The following is a 21,141-nucleotide window of genomic DNA, read 5'->3' on the forward strand; positions in this document are numbered from 1 at the left end:
TATTGTTCTACAGGAACATTTACAAGTCCTATAGGGGCTGGGGGGGGGGGGGGGTAAGACCACTGGAAAGACTCTAGGCTCCTTCCAAGAATCCTTCAAGATCTCATCTAAATTGATTTCCTTTTGAGAGGAAATATTGAGGGAGTCCCTCTCAGAGAAGTTCTACTGGCTGAGCAGAGGAGTCACCAGTGTGAGAGTGACTGCTCAATATCTTTCTTTCTTTTGTTTTTAATGTCATTTTATATATTTTTTCTGTTTTATGTGAAGCACATTGTATTTGCCTTGTGTATGAAATGTGCTATATAAATAAAGTTTGCCATGCCTTTTGATGCCTTTCCTGCACAAGGTGTGGTCTGCCTCGTCCCAGACCAGATCCCACTGCAGGCAGGAAAACAAGAGTGACCTACATGTTTTCTCTCAGGTTTCCAGGCCGCCGGTCGAGGTATGTAGCGGTCAGCGCCGGGCCGGCCGAAGACCAGAGAGAGACGCTATTGTCGACGGACAGCTAGCAGCTATAAATACCTCTGATTTCCCAGCATGCCTGCTAATCCTCGGCGCTACAAAGACACGCTGCGGATCCGTCAGCTGGAGGCTCCGGCCGCTCCGCTACGATCCAGCAAACCAACCGGCTGCATCTCAAATCCTGAGAGAGTCATGTATCAAAGCTTTCATCCCCCTTTCCATCCCATCACCATGGCAACCCCTCGGGGTGCGTGTGTGTTTGTGTGTGTGTGTGTGTGTGTGTGTGCCCGATTACGCCAAAGACTGTCTTGCAGACAAAGGGGGGAGGGGGGAGGGGGGAGGTGGGGGGTGCAGACATATGCTCATCTGAATAGCAGCATGTAAGCAGTGAGATGTTTATCTTCCTGCTAACAAAAGAAACATGTGATGTTACTACTGTGTGACAGACAGGCAGACAGACAGACAGACAGACAGGCAGGCAGGCAGACAGACAGACAGACAGACAGGCAGACAGACAGACAGACAGACAGGCAGGCAGACAGACAGACAGGCAGCATCCACTGTGGCTCAAATCCAACATTCCTCCATTAAATGCAACATGAAGAGCTGCTGTGTGATACAAAATGGACGACACTAGCAGGACGTAGAGGAGGATAAACATCACTTCACCTCCTTTTTACTGGCAGAAGAAACCTTTTAGGGTTTTTACAGAAAATATAACACATTTCTGAAAACAGATTTTAGTTAATATTGTTGGTTGTTATGCTGATCACCCGCTGAGCTCATCGTTTCCTCTCTGTTTCCTCTACACCTCTGATGTGTTCATCCAGACGACGTCTCTCTCTCCTCAGCACAGCGTCTGTATCAGCAGCTCATTGTTATTCTCAGAGGGAAGCGGAGCAGAGAACGGAGAACGCCGCTCTGCTCTCTTTATCTCGGATACGCTCGCACTGTGCCAAGCCTGCAGCCTGGCAACAGCCAATCAGAGCGGAGCTTAGTGTGGGGTGAAGCCCTGGTTTCTCTGCATAGTAACAAGCCGGAGCCGGGATGGAGAGAGAGACGCAGGAGGAGTGTAGAATATAGACTGAACAGAAAGGGTTCTGTATAGCACCAGGGAATGGTTCTTTAGGGTGGTACCATAGTAGAACACTTTTAGAAAGGTTCTCTATAGCACTGTGCACAAACGGTTCTGCATAGAACCTGTATGGAGCTGTAAAGAACCCTTTGAGAATAAATTAAATGCTCCAAACGAGCAGCATTTAAAGACCTTTTTAAAAATCACACTTTGTTCTTTATTTTGATTTATCTGTGATAACACTGTATTTTCTGGGTCTACAATTTCCTAATAATTTCCGAGAAAGGAACTATTCATTTCTTGGGAATTTTCCTGGAAAGAACCAAGAAGAGACGCAGCAGCTCTGTAGAAACTGTCAGCAGTCTGGAGAGTCCATCACATACTGTCAATTTCCTGGAAAGAACTGCAAAACTATAAACTATTTACTGGAAAAATAACAGGCAGAGGTCAATTATCAAAAGTCATTATTCATATAATTATAATATTGTTATTTGTTTAATTCTTAATACATTTTTAGGTCATTTCTAAGTTTCTATATAACTACTGCATCATTTCATGGTTCTGTCTAGGAAACTCCAGACTTACTATCACTAAACTCTTTCTCTATTTCTACTAATATCTACTAATCTGTAATCAGAACAGAACTTCATGGTTCTTCCTAAGAAGTTAACAGTTCCTCTCAGGAAATTATTAGGAAATTGCTGACCAGGAAAATAAAGCGTTAACGTTTAATTTAATTTAATTTAATTTAATTTAATTTAATTTAATTTGCTGTGTTTATATGCCCTAACTTTACACCAGGGATAAATGAAGTATCTGTGTCTGCCTGCCTGTCTGTTCTTTGGTTAACCTGCGGTGGAAATGTGGGTCAAACTGAGTTAGGAAGCCGTTTTTGTTTTGCCGGAGCTTCATTTTGGAAAACCTGCTGGTTCTATATATTAATATTCAAATAAAAATTCAACATTTTATGAAAATCAATTTAATACATCAATAATTTAAAATAATAAATATGTGATTTGTGTTTCAAAATCTGCAAAAACCAGGAGATATTTTTGATGTTTTTGTTTGATTTTGGTTTTACAGGTCAAAGGTCAAACTGAGGACAACCTGGTAAATTATCAATGAGCAAAATGGAGATGTTAACAATGATATATTCAAACCGGTTCATAATTTATGGCTATTAAATAGGAAGCAACCCCCCTCCTCCACACACACACACACACACACACACACACACTCACACACAAGGAAATCACAAATGACTGATTTGAGCTGCATCAATATAGAAACACTGATTAATATTCAAACTAAGTTAATATTCAAACTAAGTTCTAGAACATGTTGAAGTGTTTAGCTGTTCCAAATTCACAAATGTTCCGCTCCTCTCATCGGTGGGTTTGTTATGAATATTAAATGAGAGGCAGCAGCTTTTGATTTAACAGGCAAAACCCTGAATATGTATTTTCAGTTCTGCTGTTTCTCAGTGATCAGTAGTGAAGCTGTTCAGAGGCTGACAGCATCACAGCTGCTGTCACTCATCTTCTCTTCAGCACCCCCCCCCCCCCCACCCCCCCTTCAATATTTCAAAGCAGCCATAAAACATTCAGTGCTGCGCTGACAATCACTGAGCTGAGACTAAGAACAGGACTGCCAGACTGACTGTAGGAAAACTACTGACAGATCAGAGTGAATCACACTGCAGTGGAAGTAAAATGGAATAAATCATATAGCCTAAATTTCGGTTAATACTCGTCAGTACAGGAGACTCACTAGACTTCACTCTGTAGCTGCAACCAGTCAGTCACAAAGCAAAACAATACTGCATGTTGACTGTCTATATGTAGACTGATATGTAAAGTCTGCTGTCTATAGAGGCTTTATAGTCACCAGTCTGCTCCCAGCCAGCCTGTCTCCATGATGGAGGAACTGTAGAACTGTGTGTTAGTGAATAAAGTGTAAATGTGTATCAAGCAGCTAGAGTCAGCTTGTTGTGGTGTGGCTGTAGATCCATTCAGTAACGTTCTCAGTAAAAGTGAATAGTGTGATAAGGTGGATTTGTTTCCAAATGTAGGTTACTGTGACACAGTAAACTGTCTTGTCTTTAGCCCTAGTCTCTACTCCAAAACATGAAGAGTTGGAGCTTGAGAAGAGTCAGCTCAGTTAACCTGAACAAACTGTTAGCTAGCTAACTAGCCGGCAAACATACTGATGTTAATGTGAACATGCTAACGCTAGATGCTACTAGATACGTTAGCTAGTGTGCTAATCAGATGTGATGGTTAGCTGACCAGATGCTATGGTTAGCTAGCTAACAAGCTGACATTATCTAAACACTAAATCAATCAGATGGATCAGTGATGAAATGATCAGTTCAGTCAGAAACAGACAGAAATTAACCGTCTGTTCAATTCTGTTGAGACAGAAACACAGTCAGCTGTTCACAGAGCTGAATATGTAATATATGTATAATAATAATATATATTCATATTATCTAGAGCGATATAGTCTTATACGTGAGGTGCTGTTGTCCTGTACTGAACTGTTATTTCCAACTATAAGTTGACAATATGTCACCAGATATTATTCCTATAGGCTACTTTTATTGTACTTAGTGATTAAAATGATTTTGATTCTGATGACTTGTTTTTCTCATTTTATTGTGTTCAGTAATTTATTGTGGAAGGTGAGCATCAGACTGTCCTCATTTTTCTCTCTTTCTAAGCATCATGTGTGTTCACAGTTTACTGTAACAGACTGCCAGTCAGACAGTCTGCTGACTCTGGGTCAGTAGGTCGACACAACAGACCCCAGGTGTCACCTGAGCCGCAGTGTGTGTGTGTGTGTGTGTGTGTGTGTGTGTGTGTTCGATAAACCATTCATTTACTCAAATACACTCATATACACACAGACTCAATGGTTAAACAACAATGTATGCAAGTGCCAGTCTGCAACCAGAGTGGAAGGATTGTGACTGTGGTTTCATGGTTGCATTATAACATCAGACTGAGCCATAATAGCAATAAAACTACTGATATTACTATACTTGTGAGGACCTTGAGTGATTAATTCCCTAATCCTAACATAAACCTAATTCTAATCCTAATTTTAAACCTAAACCTGAATCCAAATCCTAAACCTGCCCCTTAATGAAGTAAGGAGCAGAAAAATGTGCTCATTTTCCTCCTCATCTCATCCTTGAGGACATCATGAGTGAGTGTGGAAATAGAAGAACACACCTGAACACTTTACAAACCACGCCGCATGTCAGCTGTATAAATGCCAGACTGTGCAGTCAGGATGAAATGGTGACAAACTGGTCGAACCAGGAAAGGGAAACGTGCGCAGCTGAATGAAAGAATGTCAACTGTGCTTTGACAGAGAGATTAGACTGAGAGCAGACACCCAGCTGCCCGACAGCCTGCCTGGACGTCGTCTTGGTCGTCTTCATTTCCCGTTTAAAAAGCAGGAATCAGAGAATCAAATGGAGAGTGAGGCTGTCGGCTGTGAGTACACTCTGCTCCGTCACTGACTGGGAGATTCTGGCTGTTCTGGGTGCAGGCTGGAGGGATTTAGAGGGATTTGAGCGGCTTCACAGGACATAACCTGGTTTCAAATTATTCTGCTCATTCAATCATTCTATGACTATGAAGGCTTCAGATGAATCATAAGGTCTGTTTTGAAATGTTTTGGACAGCCAGTGTAATTTCAGTTGTACAGACAATACAAGTCAACTGTAGTTTGAATAACTGTTCTTCATCGCCTGGATTTTCACAACCTCTAGTCTCTTAAACCAGTGATTCTCAACCTTTTTCATATCAAGGACCCCAATTCAGTCCACATTAGGTCCACGGACCCCCATTTGATGAGATTTTGTCTCTCGGACCCAAATCTGGGAACATTTTTATTGTTAGATATGATTTTGTCCAGAATCCCATGACTATCTGTGTTGTAGGTAGAGAGATAACAGAAACTAGGATCAAAACAGCCATTCTTCTGCATTCTGTAACTGTGTTAACTTCTTGTAAATGTCATATGCTGAAGTTTAACAATTCATCCATTTGCTGGGGGTCCTCTGGAACCTAATCAAGGACCCCTGGTGGTCCCCGGATCCCACGTTGAGAACCACTGTCTTAAACTACAAGTGAAATCGTTCCAACATGATATCTACCATTTAAAAGAAATCACAGCCACTCTCTCATATTGACTGCTAGCATGAAAGTTAAGCACATTACAGGTTAGTTTTGAAGTTAGGAATCATCTGAAGACATTTAGTTATAAAATAATTCATTTTATTAGAACAGAATCATTTTGATGGTATTGTCTATTGCTTGATGAATTTCAAGTAGCATTTTTTCCCAAAATGGATATAAAGTTTTGGAATGAAACCCTTCATAAAGGTTAAATTATAGATAATGAAATTTGAAAACATAACTCCAATCAAAACCTTAAACAGGCTGATATAGTTCTTCATAGCTGACACTATGTAAAATACCTGTAAAGATACTGAGTTGTCTTTAACCGTTGAAGTACTTCAAGAAGTACCTGATCATAGATAAAGAACAGCAGCAGAAAGGTTTTCTGCTGCTGGAATGTAGCTGAGGAGGATTTTTACTGAGCTGCAGCTCGGTCACCGTCTCGGTAAGAGTCAGGTACTACATGGAGGAATAAGCTTCGAGTCGTAGATCACCATTATTACAGGCAAAGGGGTCAGAGGTCACAACACCCTGACAAGAGATACAACAAATATTCCTGTGACCCTTGAATGTTTATGGGTGATAGGGAAGGAAATAAAAGCCAAGACAAAGAAGTATTAGTTTTATACCAATGATTTATCTGTCAATGTACGTTCATCATGTGTAATTGATTCTAATTAGTTCCAAATTTATCTTAAAATCCAGGTAGGGTCTGAAGTCTCTCCAACAGAGATTGAAGAAAATGACTCACAGCCTCTAAAATAAGACGACGAGAAGGCAGTGAGCCGGATGTAACGGCCTTTAAAACAAGACTTTCCAAAGATAAAGACCAAACATTCACTGCTGCTGAAACAAGTCTCAGCAGGAAGAAAGACAAAGACGAACATGAGTCTTTCTCAGGATGACGTGACCGGCGGAGGTCAGACAGAGCTCGACTCTGAAACGTGTCTGCAGCAGGATGACTTGACCGACGGATTCAACACAGACCTGCAAACAGAGGAAGACCTTAAGACAAGTCAGTCGACGGAGAGAGAAAACAAGACGACCAACCCACTGAGTCTTCTGAAAGAGGACTTGAGTCAGTTTAAGGAAGACTTGATGAACGTATTCAAGGATAAAGACATGAAGACCGCAGACCGCTCATCCAGTCAGTCAACGGAGAGAGAATATAAGACAACCAACCCACTAAGTCTTTTCAAGGAGGACTTAAGTCAGTTTAGGGAAGACCTAACCAGTGTCTTCAGTGTCGGTTTCTCCAAGGAAAAAGACACGAAGAGCGCAGATCTTAAGACGAGTCAGGCAGCGGCGAGAGAACACAAGACGACAAACCCGCTGAGCCTTCTCAAAGAGGACTTGAGTCAATTTAAGGAAGACCTGACCAGCGTCTTCAGAATGGGTCTTTCAAAAGAGAAAGACAACAAGGCCGTTGCTTCAAAGGAAGACTTCCCCAGCAACTTCAAAATGAAAGTCTTGTCTGAGGAGAAAGCTGAGAGAACAGGCCGCTCTAGAAGAGACTGTTCAGAGGTCGAACTGAACGATCTGTTTGGAAGAGACCAGACTAGACTTTCAAAGACCAGAGGGGAGAAGACGCAGGAATCTAAAAAGAGTCTTTCAGAAAAGAGGAAGGAAAGGATGACCGATGACTGCTCAAACAAGAATGGAGAAACAGTCAACGCCGGGAAAATGACCGACAATATGGAGTCTGCAGTGAATCCAACGGCCAGTGAATTGGATATAAAGTCCTCCGGGGAGAAAACTGAGACCAGAACTTTCTCTGAAACACAGCAAAGTGAGGACGGGATCCTTGCCTCGGAAACAGGTCTTTGTTCTCTGCTATTAATATTTCATATTCATTGGGATTCACTTGTATCTGTTTTATCCATTGTTTTTAATATACTTTTTACTTTTTACGCTGATGTGAAGCACTTTCTACCATACATTTATAGATTATTACCGTAAAAAATCTTAAGTGCATTCAAATTAACTTTTTCCCCACAGACGAAGAGAAGGCTGCTGCCTCGACGTCTGAAAGTGAAGACTGCAGTGTGAGTGATGATTCCTCCGTAGTGTTAGGAGAGCTGAGGATGGAGGAGGAAGACGAAGAGGAGGAGGAAGAAGATGAAAACCCTTTAATGAGTCTGGCCTCTGGAATCGGTCTCTTCATGGAAAATGACTCTATTGGAGACATCATGAGGTGAGTCTTTTATACGTTGCCACCAAGCGGCCAAAACCACGGGTGAATTTTGAAGCCGACAAGGAAGTGGCTGAAAGCTGCAGTTCCTCTAACGTCCACTAGGGTCGGCTCCAAAAAGACTCTAAATCCCGCCTAACTCCATTCAAGTCAATGGGACCACAGCCCAACTTCTCACTCAAAATATAAAGTCAATACAGTTTTTTGACAAGAGATTATGTTCTCAGTATCTAATTTTACTTCTTCTAATATGTGTTCGTATGGCGATTTTCAAAATAACTGCGTCATTAACAGGATATAACGGTTATAAAACGGGGTTGTTTTCCGAGTGATTGACAGGTCACCTGTCCAGTGATCTTGCAGGTTGCCGATCATGGACCAATAGCAGGCGGAGCTGCTGCAGCTCCAAAAAATTAAAGCCCCAATCTGCGATCACTGTTGAGAGCAGGTCTCTTGTGGCTGAGCAGGGAATTACAACAACACAACGTTTTGGTTGGCTCACACACACTCTACTGTCTCCAAGTTCAGTCTAACGGCTCGTACCAGTCCCTCCTCACCCCTCCCCTCCCCTACTGCAAAAACCAAACCCTGATGTATACAAAACTAAAACAGAGAGAGCAGGAGTGACGGTTGGCAAGTATACCCAGCTGCAGCCTGCGGAACGGGGCGGGGCTACCGATCGAACCTGTAATCCCACTCATTGATGATTTCATTGGTTTAGAGGTCGAAACAGGGTGGGACTACACATCGCCTGTAATCTAAACTGAGAATCCACTATGGTTGGAAACGAGGGAAGTAGTGTGGAGTAGTAGTGGAGAGAGAGAGAGAGAGAGAGAGAGAGAGAACATTACTTTTCACTCACTACAGTAGTTAACATCAGTGCTATCATTGCTGGCTCACTAGCTGCTAATGTTAGCTACAGATCGCTAGCTGCTAACGTTAGCTACAGATCAGTAGCTGCTAACGTTAGCTACAGATTGAACCTGTAATCCCGCCCATTGATGATTTCATTGGTTTAGCGGTCGACTTTATTGTTTTAGCAGACGATTTCATTGGTTTAGCGGTCGACCTGTACCCCTGCCCCCGATCTGTAGCCCCGCCCCGATCTGTAGCCCCGCCCCGATCTGTAGCCCCGCCCCGATCTGTAGCCCCGCCCCGTTCTGGCTGCAGCTGGGTGCTTCTCACCGTTGGGGCGATGGGGTTGCTGGACAGTGATCACTGATTGCTGCTGCACACACACTTCCTGGTTTAGACTGAGAAGATGTGTTGATTTTCACATTAAAATCTTGCCTAGTGCAGCTTTAAATGTGAAATGTTGAATGTCATGTTTTCAGTCTAACTGGATCATGTTCTGGTCTTCCAGGGGTCAGCCAGGAGGAGAACTGTGGGCCTTGAAAAACTGTAAGTTGACATGGATTTGATTCAATCTTTTATCAAAACTATTTTGAATGATGCTTATGTCTGTTCCACCACTTCTTTATCCTTCAGATTCAACCTTTTTTAAGCCTACATCTTATTAAGTATTGAAATATTTGAGGGGTTTGGGGCTAAATCTTTAATAGAGAATTTAGTAGCGTATTTGAAAGGCTGAAAATAGACAATGCTTCATTGCTTTTTTTTTTAACACAAACTCAGGTTTCGATATGCCAGGAGCCTCATGTTAAACCAACCTGATCTCATAAAAAGTGGTGAAATGAGCACAAACTCTTACGTGCTGTGGACACTAATTATGTGAAAATTACATTCCTCCACCATGAACTATGCATTGTTATGTAATGTATGCATTGTTTATGTATTGTTCGTAAGAGGACCACAGTGGAATTAAGTCGTTGACTTTACTGTGTTTTTATCCTCGATTGTTATTTACATGTATGTGCTGGGCTTCATCTGGAGCGAAATGTGCATGTATTTATTTTAACTTTCAAATAAATCCAATCCAATCCAATCCAGCTGGATTCTGTGACAAAAACATGAATTGGACACTTTCACATTTTCAGATATAGGTTGACTTTTAGACACCTAAAACAACTTGGTTAAGGTTTGAGAAAGGCTTTGGTCGGTTAAATAAGAAAAACTTTCACGAAAAATTAAAATTTGACTCCCGATAGAAAATTCCTTCATACAAACTGGGAATTGAACTCCAGTCTCTGGCATTGAAGTCAAACTCATCGTCCATCCAGCACCCTGACTGTCCCTGAGCTGCTGCACTGAGACTCTACTGCCTGGTTACAGTCGTGTCTCCTTCATGGAACCAATGAGTTTTAACACTTTCCGTGCCTCCAACATGTAATTTGGTGTTAATAAGTTGTGTTCATTTCATGTATTTGTGTGAGATCAGGTTAAGTTAAATTTGAGGCCTATTTCTGTGTCTATCCTATTTCTGGTTTCTTCTTCCTCTCCTCAGTCGCCTGTTATTTAACTCTGGACCCGAACACCGCCAACCCCGAGCTCCTTCTGTCCGACGACAACAGGAAGGCGACCCGCGTCTGGTCGGACCACCGGTACCCCGAACACCCGGAGCGGTTCGGCGGCTGCCCGCAGGTCCTGTGCAGGGAAGGCCTGCTGGAGAGGTTTTACTGGGAGGTGGAGTGGAGCGGGGGGGCGGACGTCGGCGTGGCCTACAACAGCATCTCCAGGGACGGAGACGCCAGCGGCTGCCTGCTGGGACACAACGGCAAGTCCTGGACTCTGGAGTGCTGCGAGGGAAGCTACACCCCCTGCCACGACAACAAGAGGTTCGGGTCTTCCTCGCCGCGTCCCTCGGCCCGCAGAGTCGGCGTTTATCTGGACTGGGCGGCCGGGTCTCTGTCCTTCTACGCCGTCTCTCCGGACTCCATGACGCTCCTCCACACCTTCAGCGCCGCCTTCACCGAGCCGCTGTACCCCGGCTTCTGGGTCTGGGGTTCAGACGCCTGGGTGTCGCTGAGCCAGGTGGAGCTGGACTGGGAGCGCCTGCTGCAGTGAAGGACCGGATCCCAAGTTGTAGGACTTGAGTCCCAATTTTGATGACTTGTGACTCGACTCGGACTCGACTTACACTGAGAACTTGAACTTGGGACTCGATCACCTCAGACATCGGCTCTTTTCAGCATTGCCCTAAATTTGTACCTGATCATCTTGTTCGTCAAATTTTTTTATTCTTTTATTATGGTTCTTTTTTGACACTTTTGCCTTTATTGGATAAAATCAACAAAAATGTCAGATGCTGGATTTAAACCCAGGACATTGCAGTTACATGATGCAAGCCTTTGACCACTGCACCTCTAGGACACCCAACTCTCTTCTGGTTTACTGCTTAATAAAGTTTTTGGATTTATATTTTTCTCTCTGGCAGATTTACTGATCCACAGCATGAAATATTTAAAAAGCTACTTTAATAAACACTCAGCGTAGTCTGCGTCATATTTACAGCAAGGTTATTATCGTTAACAAAAACTAACAAAATAACGAAAACTAGGTGTGAAAAAACGTTTCAGTTAACTGAGATAAAAATGAGGCTTTACACAAAACGATAACTAACTGAAACTGTATTGTGTGTTTACAAAACTAACTAAAGCCTAGTATTTAGAATTTTTGAATCTCGCCCCTGACAAATACCCCATATTACAAAAAAAGACTAAAACTAACACTGAAACTAATAAAAACTAAACTAAACTCGCAAACCCGCTGTAAAAGCTAATTAAAACTAAACTGAAATTGAAAACAAAAAGTCAAAACGAAATAAAAATAAAAACTAATGAAAAATGCAAAACTGTAATAACCTTGATTTACAGTCTGATGTTATCTCTGTCTTGTGTTGATATACAGAGAGTGTGTGTGTGTGTGTGTGTGTGTGTGTGTGTGTGTCTGACCTGTAGCTGACACAGGCTGTTGTCCTGGCTGCCCCGGGCCTCCTGCACCTCCTGCATCTCCTTCTCCAGCTGTTCCAGACGAGCAACACGCATCTGCAGCACACACACACACACACACACACACACACACACACACACACACACACACACACACACTACTCAGACAAAGGCTCCAGATGTGCTCTAATTCTACCAGCAGTTGTCTTTGTTTTGTATGTTATGCAGTTGTACTTAGAACTGTTTTATTTAAAACAATCAAATAGTTATTATTTTTTTTACAAATGTTTTTAAAAATTGTTGACATATTTTACATTTTAAAGAGATAGTTCAGATTTTACCAAAGCTGATCTGATTTATCATGAACTGAAGCTCCTTCCCATCCATCTAACAACACTGGCATGAGGACTTAATAATAGTAATTAGCATTTATTAACAATTAATTATCATTACTAATGCAAGGCAATGAGGCTGACCACATCTTTAAAATATAATATTTAAGTTCTTAACTATGGTAAACTTTTACCAAACAGCTAGGAAACAGTTTGTAATGTGCTGCATGTGATTTTCGAATAATTTAGAATAATATGACTTTGGATTGGCTTCTGAAAAACCTGAACTGCCCCTTTAATATTTCAGGTAATGTCTAATCAGTGTTGTATTTGGCCAAACTGTCTTCTCCTGTCCTCATAAACTCTCCTTCAGTTTTCATCTTGTAAACAAAGACTATCTTTGCTTCTCGTCAACATTCTTAGAAGTGGGTGTGGCTAACGGAGTCTGTGACTAGCCAATCAGGAGCCGGTCTCAGGCGGTCTCACCTGGGTCCTCTGAACCATCTCGTCGCTGGTACCGAAGCGCTCCTCCATGACGGATCGGACCTGCTGGGCCTCGAACTCCAGCTGCTGACGGATCAGATCCATCTGCAGAGAGAACTACAACAAAACACCAAGGTCAGACAAAGATGCAGTTCAGGACAGAGGCGTCACTTCACTGGACACTAAGGTCCTGCATCCGAGAGCAACAACTAGAGCAGCAACTAGAGGAGATTGTCCAACTCCTAGAAGACAAAGTAGTTTTGGCCAATCTGCTTTTTCTGTCAGAGCCTCTCAGGATTGGGAGAACTTACCGCAACACATAAGAAACTGAATCAACTACCATTCCTTCTCCACAACATGAAGAGCCTGGTTTGGCTTATTAGAAATCAAACTTGTGAACTCTAGAACAGGGAGGAGTTTTCCTGTTGTTTGTTGTCTTATTTGTCATTATTATACTTAGTGTAGGAGCTGCTCCTGCTTATCATAGGCTCTGTACATAATATCCACACTTCACCAGGACTAACATTGTGTCGTCATGCTATTTGTTGATTTGTTGATTGTTGCCATGCTATTGTTGATTTTGTGTTATAAGAGCTGTGTTTCTTGTCTCTATGTAGTGCAGGCTCTGTTTGTATCTGCATATTTTCACTGTTTTTATCGTTGATTGTATTTCCAATGTTTTTATTCTTAATGTTTGTGCTTTCAACTATTGCCTGCCCGGGGACTACAGATGAAAATTCGCCTTTTTGGCTAACTAATGTTATTAATATGCACTGTCCCTGTCAAGTAAAGTAATAAAACTAAACTAAAAACTGATATCATCTACCACCAAAACCTCCAAAGCTGCTCATACAGGCTTTATAGTTGCATAGGGGGGTGACATCATCAATCACATTTCTGGGGACAAAGTGGGTCAATGGCTGATGTATGTATGATAGATTATTAGTCATTGGTCCTGATGCTCCCTGGTAGGTTTTTCTTTTTTTCGATTTGTTTCCAAATACATTTCTGGTGATTTTTTTTATATAATGCTACAAACTATAACATCAGATTTGGATTAATTTAGACCAAGACAATACTGACCAATCTGCTGAATGTTCAAAAATTCAAATGATGCCAGAATCTGAGCTTGGCTCCAACACTTCAATATTTCTGTGATGTGTGTGTGTGTGTGTGTGTGTGTGTGTGTGTGTGTGTGTGTGTGTGTGTGTGTGTGTGTGTGTGTGCTCACCGTGTCGATGCGGGGCAGCTGGGCCAGTCTCTGGGACAGCGCCTCCAGCTGGGTGTAATACCAGCAGCGCTCCCTCTCCTCCCGGTCGATCTCCCCCAGCAGGAGGCTCCTGTGTCCGGACACACACACACACACACACACACACACACACACACACACAGGGCATTAGATATCACTATTATTATTATTATTATTAGTAGTAGTAGTATTGTTATTATCAATCATAATAATAATAATATCAATAATAGATCAGAAAAATAATTTAAAAAAGACTATTCTTATTATTATTATTATTAGTAGTAGTAGCAGTAGTAGTATTGTTATTATCAATCATAATAATAATAATATCAATAATAGATCAGAAAAATAATAAAACAAGACTATTCTTATTCTTATTCTTATTATTAGTAGTATTCTTATTATCAATCGTAATAATAATAATATCAATAATAGATCATAAAAAATAATAAAACAAGACTATTCTTATTCTTATTCTTATTATTAGTAGTATTCTTATTATCAATCGTAATAATAATAATATCAATAATAGATCATAAAAAATAATAAAACAAGACTATTCTTATTCTTATTCTTATTCTTATTCTTATTATTATTAGTAGTAGTATTGTTATTATCACTCGTAATAATATATCAATAATAGATCAGAAAAATAATAAAAAAAGACTATTCTTATTCTTATTATTATTAGTAGTAGTAGTATTGTTATTATCAATCATAATAATAATAATATCAATAATAGATCAGAAAAAAAAAAGACTATTATTATTATTAGTAGTAGTAGCAGTAGCAGTAGTATTCTGCAGGTGAGGTAAAATAACCATGTGTCATAAGGAAAAGATCTCACTTCAAACAAAAGAAAAACTGAAAGCATCATTTGAAGCAGCTCACCTCTCCTTGTAAAGCTCGTCCAGATGCTGCTCGCTGATTCGTCCGTCTCCTCCAATCACGGCGGGTTTGGGCGGGGCTCCGTCCAGGAAGTGGTGCGGCAGCAGGGCGGCGGCCTCTCCGGACGCCGCGCTCTGACGGGACGAGGCGCGCAGCGGGCTCCGGGCCCGGCCCGCCACCGAGGAGCAGGAGGAGGAGGAGGAGGGGGGGGGCAGGGCCAGGCGCTCCTCCCCCTCCCCCCCGCCGCCGTGGGCCAGGCTGTCCGGCAGCAGCCGCAGGTTGTGAGGCTGGTACTTCAGCTCATAGTAGTTGGTTAGATCCATGTGCAACTCTGCAGGAGCGAAGAAGAAGTTTGACTTTTCTTTAGAACGTTTTTTGGACGTTTTTCTGCCTTCATTTGACAGTTGAAAGGAGAGACGGACAGGACATAGTGGGGTAGAGAGAAAAGGACGACATGCGATAAAGGTGCTGGGGGGGCTGAGTTTCCCCGAACCAATCACTAGCAGTGGGGGAAGAAGTACTGAGATGTTTTACTTCAGTAAAAGTAGCAATACAACAATGTAAAGATACTCCATTACAAGTAAAAGTCCTGCATTCAAAATCTTACTTAAGTAAAAGTACATAAGTATTGGCAGCAAAATGTACTTAGAGTATCAAAGTAAACGTACTCATTATGCAAACTGTCCCCATTTAGAGAGTTATATTTTTCATAAATTATTGGAATATAAATACTGATTTATTGACATACATGTACATGTAAGCAGCATTTTTTAAAGTTGTCAACGTGAAGCTAATCTTAACAATTGAGCTATACTTTTGGGTAGTCTAATCTATAACAATGCTATTTTATAGTTATTTTATAAAGATGATCAAATGTTTTAAATATAAAATATTGATATGAAAAGTAACGAGTAACTATAGCTGTGAAATAAATGTAATGGAGTAAAAAGTACAATATTTCCCTCTAAAATGTAGTGGAGTATAAGTACAAAGTAGCATAAAATGGAAATACTCAAGTAAAGTACAAGTACCTCAACATTTTACTTAAGTACAGTACTTGAGTAAATGTACTTAGTTACTTTCCACCACTGATCACTAGTGACCGACGTATCGGCCGCTCTGATGTCACTTCAGTCACATGACGCAGCCTCTACATGGTTAGCAGACATTTACCAACTGACCCAAGAATGTCGTCCATTTGGACTAAAATATTGTTTTTGCAAAGACAATCTGTTGGTTGAGGAGGTGATTTCAACAAATCTATTCTGCTGAAACACCAATTAAAAACCGTCATATGAACGGTTCAAACCGCCCACAAAGGAGCTGATTGGCTCGATTGTTTCTCAGAGCGAGAACAAGCCGTTGATGCCTGACAAAATCTAAAAGTGGGCGAGACGCGATTCAGTCTGGAAGCAGACTGCTGGAGAAACTAAAGTGTAATCATCAGTGAGGAGGCTGTGCTGGCAGACAGGAGGACTGGACTGATAACAGACTGCTGTTAATTGAGGAGTCAACTGAATTCCAATCTAGACAACTGGAGACATTAATTGGCTTCTTAATTGGATTGAGGCATAACGAGGCAGACCCAGCCCGGCCAATCACGTTAGCTGGATTGAGTCTATTCATGTTGTAATGCTGATCGGTCCCAAAGGGTCTGACAGAGCCAGTCACCCTGCACTGATGTCTCCATCCAGACACACACACACACACACCCACACACACACACACACACACACACACACACACACACGCTCAGACCTTTGAGCTGGTCCAGGACGTCGCTCCGGCCGGACGAGGCCAGCGTTCCAGCCTCCTGCTCCAGTTTGCTCTGCAGCTGCTTCAGGACCTCCTGCAGGAAGAAGAGGAGGAACAACCATGGAGAATTACACAGAGAGGAGAGAGAGAGAGAGAGAGAGAGAGAGAGAGAGAAACCTCCTACTCCTCCTCCTCCACCAGACCTCCTATGTTTCTGGTTTGTTGTTTGATAGCCACCATGGCTGACCAGACAAAGAAAAGCGAAACTCAAACTGCAGCAACAGGAAATCCAAGCTCCGCCCACACTGTTTGATTGACAGGTGATCTGTGGGAAGAGCAGTGCAGAAACACCACAGAGAGGCTGAGGGACAAAGATGGAGACTGAATACAAAAAAAAAAAAAGGAACTTGAGGATTACCCCAAAACAGAACATTTTGGTATATTCTGATTCATATTCTCTTTGCTGTATCCTATAAAATGATAATAAAATAATAACAAACATTAGATCTGAGCTGATGCTGCACCAAACCCATAACAGAGCCAGAGCAGGTTGTGAGTGCCACTGCTACAATGGAAAAGCCCTTGGTGTTATGAGCTTAATGGACAGTAATGAGATTGCTTTGTCATGGCCACAGAAAAAAAACAACATACTTTCTTCAGTGTAAAACAGGTTAGATGGACATCAGTCTCCTGCAGCCAGAGTCCAGAATCTCCTCAGGTTTTGTGTTGCATTGTTGACGGAGATGAACATGAATGAGCATCTGAGATCTGCAGCTGTTTCCACCGCTGTGTGTTTTCTGTCCTGTTTCAGATTTTATTTTCCCAAACAGAGTGAGAGCGCAGGCTGGATGGAAACAAGCTTCCTCCTCACTTCGTTCCACGTCATTTTAACACCGGATGGGTCTTCATGTCTCAGGGCTGTAGCACTCGAGACCGACTTTTGACGGTCTTGGTCTCGTCTCGGACTCGTAGTTAATATGACTCGCACTTGAATCGGTCTTGGGAGTGAATATGACTCGGTCTTACATAATATTATTGTTTTTATAATTAGAATCTCTTCTAAGAAAGTGACCAGCAGCGAATTATACAATTTTCAGGGTTGATAAAGTTATGCGCCCACCGAAAGGTTTAGTGACTGCTGATTGGTGATATGCCAACTACCCAACCAATGACTTCGTTTGGATAAAAAAAACCCACAACAACTCACCATGTCCATATGTAACGTTACTCCTGCTCTCGCTCTGTCTTTCTCTGTCTTTTTTCAGTCAAGCAGAGCTGAGAGCAGCATGTGGTTGTGGAGCAGCAAGAAAAAGTGAAATAGATGAATCCACTTCTATTTAAGTAAAGGTGCAACTACTGTATGTTATGAACAACAAGCTGCCTACAATTAAATGTCCTCAAAACATGCTAATTTTGTTGAAATGTCTTTAGAAACCTCCCTTCTATTTTAGGCAATAAACAAATATATGCTATTTTAGTCAATAAATACAATGGTAGCCTTGGATAACACATTGCTATGGTATTGGTCTCGAATCGGACTCGTAGTTTTGCGGTCTTGGTCTCGACTCGGTCTCGCCCCCCCTCGGTCTTGGTCTTGAATCGGACTCGATCTGGACTTGGACTAGACCAAGGCGGTCTCGACTACAGCCCTAGTTCATGTCACACTGAAACTCTGCTACAGGATTAAATGGATTCCCTGTTTGTCCGTCATGTCCGTCTGACTGAAGCCGATTCCTTTCCTCCTGTCAGTCTGAACACTAACATGAATCCACCAAACTGTCCACACTCACCTGGAGGAATCCGATTTCCTACAGTTTGAACTCGTCCTTGAACTCATCGTGTCGCTGTTCTCTACGTGTTTCTGTTTTATTTCCTGCTGTCCGTCTCTTCGTCTCTTCTGCTGAGAGCCGCTGAGCTCAGGATGAAGCCGGCGGATAATCCAGCTGCACATAGCATCTGGACACGTGTGTGAGTGTGTGTGTGTGTGTGTGTGTGTGTGTGTGTGTGCCTATGTGCATGTGATTATACATCTGTGTGTGTGCATGCATGTGTTTTATGCAGCTTACCCTATATGTTTTTTGTCATATAAGGTGGAGGTTTTAGTTTTCAATTTTTACTACATTGTCAGAAATGAGTATCTATCTATCTATCTATCTATCTATCTATCTATCTATCTATCTATCTCTTTTTGTACTGTTTTTGTATAAAATTAGTTCCAACTAGATTAATTTGAGATTTTTGCTCTAAAATCTACAGAATCAGAGTAGAAATTCAGAGAATTGAATTAAAATTGTCTCCTTTTTACCTAAATATAAAAACTAAATAACATTTGTTTGAAATGTTTCCCCAGTGAGACAAAGGGGGTGAATACTTTACTTTTTTCTATTATGGGAATTTCATTCTTTCACATACATTTCTTGAACTTCCACTCTGTTTTCATTGAAAATAGAACTTTATGTAGATTTTAGACCAAAAAGTCATTTTGCAGCACAGTGAAATGAGCCCAAGGTGAAGCAGAGGTGAAGGTTTTTATCTCAGGCAGCTGCAGCCTCATCACACCCCGTCCTGACCTGCAAAACCCTCCACACTGCCTCCTGACCTGAGATCAGTCAAACATCTACACACACAACACTGCAACACAGTTTCTGTATAATGTGAGGTGGAGTTAAAGCCACAGAGAGCTGAAAGGTTCCAGCTCTCATTTTGTCCTCCATGTGACTCCGGTCAGATGGGTTCAGGTCCGGCTCCTTCCTGCAGCTCTTCATCACAGTCTGTCTCAAAGAACTTCACAGAGAGCGAGCCTACCTAGACCTAACTGATCAATAATCAATCGCAAACAAAAAGATGGAATACAGTCTGCAACAAAATAAAACACAGGGAAACAAAACAAAGAACAAGACACAAGACAGCCTCTAACAGCAAGAAGCTGCATGGAGTCTCTGGATCTGGATCACATGGATCTGAGCTACCAGATCAGATCCTGAGCCATGTGACCTACATGCGGCTTGTATGTGAATGCTCCGATCAGAATTTGTCAGCGTTGCCATGACAACAAGTAAATCTGACATCATCCACCTGAGGACGAGACTGACTGACAACATCAAACCAAATGAAGACACTGATGAAGGACAGGAGGGAACTTGCTGACTGATGAGAAACAGACTGGATCCTCCAGATTTTACATTTTGATGGATGAACTTCAGATAAAGATATATTTTTTTCCCAAATGGACGGACAGTGTTTTGGAAATGAACTCAGCAGACGGGTAATGAGGAGCAGAGATGGACCGTCTGATGGCTTCCCTCCTTCCTCCTCTTCCTCCTCTTCCTCATTAGAAGAGAGAAGAGACAGCGAGGGAAGTGATGGATTGAGGCTTCGCTCCTCTATCTGGGTCAGGAGGAGGCGCAGAGAGCCGACCGGACGCTCCTGATGAAAATGTTCTTCATCCTTCAGCTCTGCTGCTGTTCTCCTCTTCCTCTTCAACTTCCCATCCAGACTTTGTTTTGCACATTTTCATTTATATTTATAGGTTCTGTTCCGGTGTTTTGGCTTAAGCCCCGCCCCCAACGGGTGTTTTAATGAGATACAAACAACCTAGAGAGTTTTTCCCCTTATTCCACAACAACAACAACAACAACAACAACAACAACAACAACAACAACAACAGGGGTTGTATAGAACCTCCTTGGTTCCAAGTGGGAACTGGGAACCAAACTGGGAGAAAGCTGTTCCAGTAAAAGAGTCTGTCAATTTCATTTTGCCCTTAGATGAAATATCTTTCTATTTTTCCATGTCATAACATACACCTGTTTAATATTAAATGCCCTCAAAACCCAAATATTATATCAAAATCCCATTACTTTGCTGAAAGCTGAGTATCTTTAACGGTGACATCATGCTGCACCAAATAATAAACTCCAACCAATAAAACATCACAGATATTTGAACAGTCCCGCCCCTCCCCCCCTCCCATCAAATCAACCTACCTAACTGATCTCCCATTGGTTCACACTTCTGAACGACCCCTCCCTGCGTTAAGCCCCGCCCCCACATCTCAACAGGAAACACATCACATTAAGGATCGGGATGCTGACCTTCATGTCGGAGGTCTCGGTCTCCAGTTTGGACAGGTGGTTGGAGTTGTCCTCCAGCTCCCTCCTCAGGTGGGAGTTCTCCTTGCGGAGCGCCTCCACCTGGTGGGCCAGCTGGTCGTATGAAGCCACGGCGTTCGCCATCTTCAGACGCTGCAGCGCCCCCTGCAGGAGCAACAGGACAACAGGAGTCAGCAGAGTTACAGAAGCCACAGAGCGGTCTGTTGCACCGACACCAACGAAGAAGAAGCGTGTTGCCGGCCGATCGATGACGGTTCATTTTTTTTTTTTGTATGATTTTATTTTCGTTTCTTTATAGACACAAAACATGACATCTTATACAATACAATTATCACACACAAACCATCCTAACATAAATACAAAACCAATCCATACAAAACAAAACCCAAAATTACCAGACTTACTTCAGAACATACAAATCAGCCTATTTGCTCAGTGCTACATATCTGCTATATTCCTAAATCATACCACCTATTCATTTTAACACCTCAGCTATCCAATACCTTTTCACACAGCCTCTTTTGCAAATTAAGACATTATCTTTCATTTTTAT

At 42.0% G+C, this 21,141-nt stretch overlaps 1 protein-coding gene across 1 annotated transcript; it reads left to right on the plus strand.

Annotated features, from left to right (window-relative positions):
* The first annotated feature begins 4,926 nt into the window (after positions 1–4,926).
* Positions 4,927–11,633, plus strand: LOC139654234 (uncharacterized). Its single transcript, XM_071531317.1, has 5 exons — positions 4,927–5,040; positions 6,436–7,549; positions 7,729–7,924; positions 9,285–9,322; positions 10,326–11,633. The coding sequence occupies exons 2-5, from the start codon at positions 6,616–6,618 to the stop codon at positions 10,883–10,885; spliced, it is 1,728 nt and encodes a 575-aa protein (XP_071387418.1). The 5' UTR covers positions 4,927–5,040; positions 6,436–6,615; the 3' UTR covers positions 10,886–11,633.
* Positions 11,634–21,141: the final 9,508 nt, after the last annotated feature.

This window comes from Centroberyx affinis, unplaced genomic scaffold (genome assembly GCF_046629955.1).
Source record: "Centroberyx affinis isolate AG114_WGS23_722 - 3 ecotype Tasmania unplaced genomic scaffold, CSIRO-AGI_Caff_v1 ptg002063l_1, whole genome shotgun sequence".
NCBI lineage: Eukaryota > Metazoa > Chordata > Actinopteri > Beryciformes > Berycidae > Centroberyx > Centroberyx affinis.

What these genes read in the sequence shown, in the direction of transcription:
- LOC139654234 (XM_071531317.1), top strand. Translation starts at nt 6,616, where the DNA reads ATGAGTCTTTCTCAGGATGACGTGACCGGCGGAGGTCAGACAGAGCTC. An exon ending in GATCCTTGCCTCGGAAACAG is followed by an intron (nt 7,550 to 7,728) that starts GTCTTTGTTCTC and finishes TTTTCCCCACAG; the next exon opens with ACGAAGAGAAGGCTGCTGCC. An exon ending in ACTGTGGGCCTTGAAAAACT is followed by an intron (nt 9,323 to 10,325) that starts GTAAGTTGACAT and finishes TCCTCTCCTCAG; the next exon opens with TCGCCTGTTATTTAACTCTG.